Source organism: Eulemur rufifrons, chromosome 20, assembly GCF_041146395.1.
Source record: "Eulemur rufifrons isolate Redbay chromosome 20, OSU_ERuf_1, whole genome shotgun sequence".
In the NCBI taxonomy this organism is placed as follows: Eukaryota; Metazoa; Chordata; class Mammalia; order Primates; family Lemuridae; genus Eulemur; species Eulemur rufifrons.
Window position 1 is genome coordinate 21,372,443 of NC_091002.1, and position 10,044 is coordinate 21,382,486.

The 10,044-nt window shown below is 51.0% G+C and overlaps 1 protein-coding gene across 1 annotated transcript; it reads left to right on the forward strand.

Moving 5' to 3' along the window:
• Nucleotides 1-514: 514 nt before the first annotated feature.
• GHRH (growth hormone releasing hormone) lies at nt 515-4,558 on the forward strand. Its single transcript, XM_069496297.1, has 4 exons — nt 515-620; nt 867-971; nt 2,373-2,492; nt 4,411-4,558. Exons 1-4 carry the CDS (start codon nt 538-540, stop codon nt 4,427-4,429), a joined length of 327 nt encoding a protein of 108 aa, XP_069352398.1. The 5' UTR covers nt 515-537; the 3' UTR covers nt 4,430-4,558.
• Nucleotides 4,559-10,044: the final 5,486 nt, after the last annotated feature.

The following is a 10,044-nucleotide window of genomic DNA, read 5'->3' on the forward strand; positions in this document are numbered from 1 at the left end:
CAAGTTATCCATTCAGGTGTCTCATCTCACCTGATCTTCACAAGGACCCAGTGCAGGAAGTATAGTTACCAATCCCATTTTATGGTTGGGGAAGCCCAGAGAGGTGAAGCCACTTGTCCTGGGACACACAGCTAGTGACAGCAGAGCCAGGATTTGAATTCGGGTTTGTCTGACTTAGAGCTGACCTTGCTCCTTGCTGTGAGTGCCACGCTGGATGGGGGTGACGGAGGGACCCCCACCCCCGGGAAGGTGCTTTCTCCTCCTCATCCCTTGCTGAGGCCCAAATCCCACCCCTAGTGCCTTACATCATCATTGGTTTTCTGTTCAACCCTATGAGGTTTGCAGGGGAACTTTATCATGCCCGTTTCACAGACAGAGAAATGAAGGCAGAGCTGGTGACTGATAGAGGCAGAATTTGAACCCTTGAACTTGAGTCTGGGTTCTTTTTCCCAACCCACAGCTTCCAAAGGACAAGAACCAAGGCTGTGCCCGACCTTCCCCTCCTGTTGTTTTGCAGGTGCCACCCAGGGGTGAAGGATGCCGCTCTGGGTGTTCCTCTTCGTGATCCTCACCCTCAGCAGCGGCTCCCACTGCTCCCTGCCCCCCTCCCTGCCCCTCAGGTAAGCAGCACCTGGATTCCCGCCACCCCCAAGCGTCCCTGCCCTGGGGCGGGCGTTAGGGGATGCAGGATCAAGCCATCCACTGGCCCGGCTATTTCTTCAGCTCAGCCAGGGTCCGAGTCTCTCTGGGGGTGAGTGGGACAAAGGGCAACAGAAGGATCTTGCCGAGACATGGTGAGTGCAGCCCCCGCTGTCCTCTCGCCCGGCCCCCACACCGCCCTTTGACCCCTGACTCCTTCGGCACAGGACACGGCGGTACGCAGATGCCATCTTCACCAACAGCTACCGGAAGGTGCTGGGCCAGCTGTCCGCCCGCAAGCTGCTCCAGGACATCATGACCAGGCAGCACGGGTGAGCAGAAGTTCTAGTGATTTCTTCCCACACCCGTGTGCATCCGAGTTTGGAAGCCCCCCTGCAAAAGGCCAGGGACCGAGTTTGGTCTCTTCAGTGGCACAGCAACTATCATTTCTGAACCTTCCATGGCAGACGGGCCCCTGTGTTAAACCTCAACTTACCTCTGCACCTACCATGTGCTCCTTCCCAGGCTGGGCTCCTATGGTGACGATACTGACGGTGGGTACAGTCTGATCATGACTCTGTGCCAGAAACACAGGCTCTGCGCTGGGACATTTACAGACAGTGCCGCACACACAGGAAGCCCTTGGTAGCGTCAGCCATTATGCACAGTTTCTCTTCTGATCTTTGTAACGACCCTACAAAGTAGGGACTCCTATCACATTGTATAGAGCCATAACAGCAGCTTCTAAAGGACATAGAACCCAAGAGTGGCAGAGTTAGGATCCAAACAGCCTGACCCTACAGCCTGCACATTTTTTAGTTTTTATTTTGAAAAAAATGTCCAGCTTACAAAAACGTTGCAACAATGTTACCACGGACTTCCATATACCCTTCTAATTCCTGACGTTGTTCTATATGTGCTTACACTCTGTAGCTAGATATAACTCTGTACACACACAAACACATAGACACATTTATTAGTATCATCATTTTTGTGGAACCATTTGAGAGGAAATTGTAGACATCATGACCTTTTACCCCTAGGTCCTTCTGCATGTGTCTTCCAACAGCTAACAAAAGGACGTCCCCTTACACAATCCCAGTGTAATTATCACTTATAATCTATATGTGAATTTCACCAGTTGTCCCAAAATGTCTTTTATAACAATTATTTCTTTTTCTAATCCAGGATCCAATCTAGGATCATGGGTTCTATTTAGTTGTCATGTCTCTTTTAATCTGGAATAGCTCCTCAGCCTTTCATGACATTGACATTTTGATTAGTAAAGGCTAATGATTTACAGAATGCTCCTCATGCTGAATTTGTTGTACACATCCTCATGATTCGATTCAGGTTGTGCGTTCACAGAAGTGGTCTTGTGTCCTTCTCAGTGCATGGTATCAGGAGTCACAGGATGTCAATTTGTCCCAATATTGGTGGATGGTAACTTTGATCACTTGGTTAACATGGTGTCTGCCAGGTTTCTCCTCTGTCAAGCTAATATTTTCTCCCTCATATTTAATAATCTGTGGGGAGACATTTCGCAACTGTGTACATTGGTACTGCTGTACTCTTCCCTGCTACCTATACTGCCTCCCTAAGTGTTGCTGAATCTAATTCAGGTGGGTAGAAGAGTCCACACCAGATATTGGAATGGGCATATTCCACATCCTGCCCTTCCACATCCTACCCAAATAGCGACCTCAGCTATTTCTCTTTTTCTAACCACACAGAGAGAGAAACCAGGAGCAAGGAGCAAGGGTGCGGCATGGTCGTCAGGTAGACGGTGTGTGGGCAGAACAAAAGCAAATGGCATTGGAGAGCGGCGTGGTGGCCCTGCTGCAGAAGCACAGGTAGGGTGTGTGTGTGTGTGTGTGTGTGTGTGTATCTAGGGACCTCAGGGCCTCCTTCCCTTGCCAGGAATGGGAAAGAATCCCCCCCTCTCTAAAGGTGTGGAGCTCTGCTAAGCAAACCGAGAACACAGTCCCTCTTTACACACATGAAGGACTAGAGGAAGGGGAGAAACTGTGCAATGGAGACTGCACCTCATCCACTGCTGTCTCCCCAGTGTGTAGCCAGAGGCCAGGCTCAGCCTCTGCGCCCGAAGACATTACTCACGCTATAGCTCTGGGATAGGACCCAGAAAGCTGAATCAAGTGTCCCAGAGGATCCTGATGCAGGTGATCTGAGAGGCAAGCCCTGAATCCCTCCAAAGAACTATAAAACCTAAGACAAACCAGCCTCCCACACCCTGGGAGTGTGCTAACACACTGTCATCAGAAGAGAGCCAGTGACAATCTTTGTTCCCCATCTCCCTGGCCCTCACATTCCCACTGGGGGTCAGGGAAGATCAGAGATGAGGTTTCCCATTTTACAGAAGAGGAAAAGCGAGGCAAGGAAGGGGCAGCAGCTGGCCCCAGGTCAGGGACTTGCAGGCCCAAGACCTGTTTTACCTCCTAAACTTCTTCCCGCAAAACTCCACTCCATGGACAAACGTTTCCCAAGAATGACACAACTGTTTGGAGAAACTCTGTTGGTTTTTACAGCCTAATTTTAAACTGTGAGCACAAGCGTGTCCCAGCATGACTCTGCCTGGCACTTCTGGACCGGTATATTAAGCAAATCCCCTTCCCAACAGAGCTCTCCATGTGCTGTCTCACCTTCTTTCCAACTTAATTAGAAACCCTGAGCCCAGCGAGCTCACTCTGTCCAGCCCTGCGGAGACACAAGCAGCAGCAGGCCTGCCGCAGATGACAGGAGAGGTGAGAACCAGGCGGGGAGGCGGCCTCGACACCTGAGCCCCAGGCCTGCGTCTGCAACCCACTAGCTGCTCCCAGCAGCCTTCCCAGCTTCCTCCTCCATGAAAGGAGGGGTCCATTCTGACCACCTCTAAGGTCCCCAAGGCTAGGATTCTAAAGTAACATCTCTAAGAAGAATGCCTCGTCTGTGCCTGTCACGTGGGATTAGGCAATCATCCACCTGCTATGGGCTTGGTAGGCTGGATGGCCCCATGGGCCGGTCCTCAGAACACAGGCTTTGTTCCCTCAGGTTAAAAACCAGAGCTCCGGATCACAGAGCTGGCAGGAAGCAGCCTGGAGGCCACTACAGCTATTGTTCCCCCTCCAGCTCAACTGCAAACACCAGGACATGACTGGTGGGCGAGAGAGCACAGAAATAGGGACGAGTTTATGCCTGTGGAGTGCAGCGTGCCTGAGAGAGAGGGCACACTTCTGCACTCCAACACCCCGTGTCCGCCTAATAGCCCTGCAAGGAAACCGAGGTTCAGGTTTAACCATCCTCCCACCACCATCCAGTGGCCACGACATGCCCGCTCTGGGCTGGGGTATAACAGTGACAGGACAGCAGTGGCCCCTGCTCTTGTGGAACTCATAGTGCACTGAGGCAGCCGGGAACTAAACAAGTTCTCATACCGTCAGTTACTCAATCTGTGATCAGTGAGAAGAGGCTAGCGGTGTGGTGAGTGGGAGGCTGGAGGAAGCTGATCCCGTCTGGGGATTGGAGGTGGCTTCTTCAAGGGGAAGTGACTGGCCCAGGGTCTCGGTGGGGGCCAGTTGGCAAAGCAGGAGCTGGCACTGGGATCCACTTTGCTAACACACACAAGCCTCCTTCCCTCCACCCCACGCTGCCTCCTTTGGAACCCAAACAGCCACCTCCTGCTGCCAGAGTAGCCATCACCCTGGCTCTAGGTGCCCTGCCCTAACTCACTCTTACTTCAACCCCCCGGATTGAGCGCTATCTTTCTTTCTGCAGCCGGAATTCCCAAGGATGAAGACTCCTCCCGTGGCTTAGGCTACCTGTAGCCAAATCACAACTGGACCCAGTTAATCCTCTCTTATTTCTGACCTACTCTTTCCTTGGCAAATACAATAAAATTCCCCCATCCTGGTCTGCATGTAAATTTTCTTTTATCTTCAGCCTAATTTTTTATGTTTTACATAGTTACATTCCCCAAAGTGGTATTACAAGGCATAATAAAAAAAAAATAGCTCACATTTACCAAGCATCCACAGACTGCCAATCTCACGTGCTCCCCGCACAGTCTGATGGCAGGCACTGGCGTCCTCCTCGCTTCACAGACAAGGAACTGAGGCACAGAAAGCTTAACCAAATTGCCACGGTCACAGCCGGCAGGTATGAGAGCTGAGATTCAAACCCAGGCAGTCCAGCCCAGAACCAGGCTCTACAGCATATTCATCTACCCTGGGTCACAGTTGTCCTTCCTCCGCTGGTGACTTGCTCATCTATCTAAAGTCACTTTGAGAGGCCAGGTGTGGTATAATCCTAGCACTTTGGGAGGCCAAGGCAAGAGGATCACTTGAGGCCAAGAGTTTGAGACAAGCCTGAGCAACACAGTGAGACCGACCCTATCTCTACAAAAAATAAAAAAATTAGCTGGGCATGGTGGCATGTGTCTGTAGTCCCAGCTACTTGGGAGGCTGAGGCAGGAGGATCGCTGGAGCCCAGGGGTTTGAGGATGCTGTGAGCTATGATGACACCACTGCACTCCAGCCCGGGCAACAGAATGTGACCCTGTCTCCAAAAAAAGGCACGCTGAGAAAAGGTCAATTTCTGGATACATTCTTAGGGTAGAACCCATTTGCTGACAGATAGGGTGCAGGGATTGGAGGGAAGTCAAGAATGACTGACAAGTTTTTGGCTTGAGGAATTGGAAGGATGGAATTGCTGCTTAGCAGCTTCAGGGGTGGGGAGAATATTAGGAATTTGGGTTTGGACTTGTTGAGTGTGAGGTGCCTGTTAAAGGTCCAAGCGAGGATGTTGAGTAGGCATAGGGATGTAAAAGTCTAGGGTTCAGGAGAGAGGTCTGGACAGCTGGTTTGGTGTGGTAGCTGTCACCATTTAGACCACTGGTCCCCAACTTTTTTGGCACCAGGGACCAGTTTCATGGAAGACAATTTTTCCACGGACTGGGGGATTGTAGGGAGATGGTTTCAGGATGATCCAAGAGCATTACATTTATTGTGCAGTCAAACCTCCCTGCTAATGACAATCTGTATTTGCAGCTGCTTCCTGGTGCTAGCATCACCGCCTCAGCTCCACCTCAGATCGTCAGGCATTAGATTCTCATAAGGAGCGCACAACCTAGATCGCTCGCATGCGCAGTTTACAGTAGGGTTCGCGCTCCTATGAGAATCTAATGCCGCTGCTGATCTGCCAGGAGGTGGAGCAGCTGTAAATACAGAAGCTTCATTTACCGCCTGCTGCTCCCTCCTGCCGTGCAGCCCAGTTCCTAACAGGCCCCAGACTGGTATCGGTCCACGGCTGGGAGTTTGGGCACCACAGATTGATTGAGACAGTCATTAAAGTCAAGGGCCAGGAAGGACACAGAATGTGTGGAGAAGTCCAAGGACTGATCCCCAGGGCACTCCTACTATTAAAGTTTGGAGGAAGGATGAGGAACCAGCAAAGGAGGCCGAGAAGGAGCCGGCAGTGAGGTGACAGGAAAACCACTCAAGGGCGGGACCCCAGCAGCCAACTGCAGGGAGGGATCCGCTCCGCCAAAAGTTGCTGACGACGGGTCAAGTCAATTGAGAACTGACCACGGGAGTGACCGTGGAGACCACGGATGACCTTGGCAGGAACAAGGTGGGGAAGTGGTGGGGGCCAAAATCTGGTTCGAGTGGGTTCAAGAGAGAGTGGGAGAAGAGCAATCAGAGCCCGCGAGTATAGACCTGGCTGTCCTCCGTGGGGGCCACTGCACACAGGTGGCTGGTGCAAACTGAGATGCACTTTAAGTGTAAGAGAAGCACTGCATTGCAAAGACCTACTATGAAAAAGAATACAAAATATATCAATATTTATGTTGATCGCATATTCCAATGACAATATTGTAGATACATTGGGTTAAATAAAATACATTAAAATTAATTTCACCTGTTTCTTTTTTACTTTTTCATCATGATTACTAGAACATGTGGCTTGCCTTATATTTCTATTGGATGGCGCTGATAGAGACAATTTTTGTTGAGAAATTTTGTTATAAAGGGAAGCAGAGAACTGGCGCCACCCACCAGAGGTCCCTACCTTAGTGATTACCCAACTTTTTCTATTCATGAACCATTTTATCTGGGCAAATATCCCCACATCACAGAGCCTCCGCATACCTCTTATCAGAATCTATGAACTTGCTGGGGTGATTGAACTTTCTGGGGTTTTATATTGTGATTTGGGTAGTGGTTATACCAGTGTGGTTACATATAAAAATGCATTGAGTTGTTCGCTTAAGATCTGTGCATTTTGCTGTCCGTAAATGAAACCTAAAAAACCGACAACTGTGAACAGTCTGGAAGATGGCGTGTCTGTTTTGATTGAAAGTGTAAAAAGAATCAAGGCGTCTTAGAGTCGACGGGACTCGGAGAAGAACAACCCCGCCCGCTTTGTTTTCCAGCCCAGGACGCGGCCACCAGGGAAGGGATGTGCCCCATCCAAGTCCCGAGGGCCTGGCATCCAGGTCTGCAGTCTCCCAGCACCAGAACGGTACAGCCAGTTCCTCGCAGGGTTTGCACCACCTGCTCTCCCCGGGAGCCCCCAGAACAAATGTGAAGCGTGGGAAACGCTCTGCAAGGGGCCGGCTGGCTCTGCTGAGGAGCTGCCGAGAACAATGGGGAACAAAAGCCCGTCCAGAAGAGAAGGCTGGCCATTGAGGGCAGGCGTCCACTTCAAGCGGGAGAGAGGCAGGCCGGGGACCTGCCAAGGAGAACAAAGGGGGCGGCTGCTGAATGGGAGAGACGCCTGGCCTGCCCGAGAGAGACCCCTCCTTCCTCCTGGACCCACCTGCTCATCTCGTCCCTTTGCTCGTCCCAACAAAAGCAAAATCCGAGGGGTCTCTCCACTTCCAATTAGTTTTTCAAATCAAATAATGACCGCTGGAACCTGCTGCTACTTGTGGGTTTCGAGGTGAATGCAATTACAGAGGGAAACACCATCATGGCAACAGCTCCGGTGCTCTGTCACCATTAACGGCGACACTAATGGCGCCTTAAAAGACTTCACCCCTCCCCACAGAGGTGCTGGGAGCTTCCCGCTGCCATGAGGGTCGTACTTAAGACCAAGTGCTATTTTTTTCCCCCCAAAGAAATGCTCTCATCAGTGGGGGACTTGTTGCTTTTAATGACAATCCTTTCTGTTTGCACTAACTTGAAGTTCACAAAGAGGCTTTCCATTCATTACTTCATTTGCTTTCCACCACCACCCTCTGGAGGAAGGCCAGGCCAGGCTCCTTGGCCAGGCCTCCCAGGGAGGTCAGATGGCTTGCCCTGGGGTCATACAGCTGGGAGGCAGCAGGGCTGGGGACTGCGAGGGGGCAGAGGGAGGACAGGGCTGCCCTGTTGCTTTAGGGCTCCAGGTCCCTCAAGAAATGCCGGGAGGAAATGAGGGAGCTGAGGAATCAAGTGACCTAAACTAACAGGCAATGTGGACCTGGTACAAACAGTGTACCGGGCTCCTCCTAACACCCGGGAAATAACAACACAATCTACACTAATGGGAGCAAACACCGATGGGACGCTAAGTGTCAGGCGCTGTGGTATTTGTGCTGAGTGTGATCTCATCTAACCCTTATAAAGCCCTCAGAGGTATTATCCCCATTTTCACTGATGGGCAGCTAAGGCCCAGAGAGGGAAAGAAAGTTATGTAAGGACACACAGCTAATTGTGGAATTCAAAGCAGCTCCATTTGACTCTAAAAGTCATGTGCTTTGTGCTCCTCAGAGAAGGCCAGGTCTAGGCACTAGTGCAGTGAATAATCTGACTGACAGATTCAGCAGGTTTCATAAATTACAGGAGACAGGCCTGTTGTCCACCCCTGGGCTCCCCAGACCAACTAAGCTACAGCAACCAGATTCTTCCACTGCAGCCTTGCTCCAGACGGACGGCACGGACAGCACCTGCCTCTGCTGTATCCCAACAGAAAACTCAGGTTGGCCGGTGGGGTGGCACATGTCCCAGCTACTCGGGAGGCTGAAGCAGGAAGATCCTCGAGCCCAGGAGTTTGAGGTAAGCCTGGGCAACAAGCAAGACCCCATCTCTAAAAAAATCTCAAGTTGCTTAAAATTTGGTATTGGTCCTAAAAAAACTATCCCCTTCATCACAGCCCTTAAAAGCTGAATTTGTTCTGGCTCCTCCTACCTCAGCCGAGGATGTTTTCCTTCTTGCTAATGGTTGAAATATGCCAAATATGCCAAACTCTGGCCTCAGAGCCATTGCACGCGTTGATTCCCTGCCCGGAGAGCACCTCCCTGGCTCCGCATACGCACTTCTCGTTCTCCAGGTCTCAGCTTGGCCTTCCCATCCCCTCTAGGTAAAAACTGCTTCCTTGGAAGCCTTCCTCACATTTGCGGTCACTCTGCTCCAGTCTCCCTTCTGTCTGCCTCCAGGCTGTAAGGGGCAGAGGGCAAGGACAGATCTGTCTTGCTCACTGCCATAGCTTGGGACACAGCACAGAGCTGGGCACGCAGCTGTGTGTGCCGTGCTCTGTTCTCCAGCTCCCCTCTGCAGGCCAGCCCTGAACCAGCCTCGGTGCCCCTTAGCTTTGCCAGCCCCTTCTCCAAAAAGCTGTTTCCTGACTCCCTTCCCTCCAGCCACTGGCTGGCCCTTGTTCCTGGGGACCAGGATGCCCAGCACCCTTTGTGCTTCCACCCTGCTACGTGAGTGGATTAGTGCCCTTATAGAAGGGCTCCAGGGGACTAGCTAGCCCTTTTTTGCCCTTCTGCCCCTTCTGCCCTGTGAGAACACAGAGACAGTGCCATCTATGAGGAACCGGCCCTTGCTAGATACCCAATTTGCCCACACCTTGATCTTGGACTTTCTAGCCTCTAGAACTGTAAGAAATAAATTTCTATTATTTATAAATCACCCAGTTTGTGGTGTTTTGTTATAGTAGCAGGAACAGACTGAGACAGTTAGCTCTAAGACAATCCTGTCCCTCCCCCACTACATGCTGTGGCCAAACTTCCAAGGCAAGAGCCTTTAGCAGAGGTCTCGCTGCTACACCAAGAGGGGCCTTCAGATACCAACAGAGCTCCTGTGCAGACAGCCGGTGCTCACTGCCGAAGAAGAAAGGAAGCTGGCTTTTCTAGGCAGTTCTCCATCCTGTTAGGAAAGGGGCAAGAAGGACCAATGTATGAAGGCCACCTTGTCAACAGCATTTCCCAACTGAGTCCTCATGTTACATACCCAAGGATCCCAAAAGTACTAGAATAAGCTCTCAAACAGGCCTTTGTTCCTATTATCATTCTCTTTATTCCAAAACAGATTAATTACAGATTTCAACTTTTCAAATGCAACATCTGGGTAAGTTAGGAATATCCACAGCACCTTGCTAGGGCACCATGCAAAGAAAGGGACAATCTGGGCTCACGGGTATCTG

Coding starts and splice junctions, on each gene's coding strand:
- GHRH (XM_069496297.1), top strand. CDS start 538: ATGCCGCTCTGGGTGTTCCTCTTCGTGATCCTCACCCTCAGCAGCGGC. Junction 621..866: donor CCCCCCTCCCTGCCCCTCAG/GTAAGCAGCACC, acceptor CCTTCGGCACAG/GACACGGCGGTACGCAGATG. Junction 972..2,372: donor ATCATGACCAGGCAGCACGG/GTGAGCAGAAGT, acceptor CTAACCACACAG/AGAGAGAAACCAGGAGCAAG.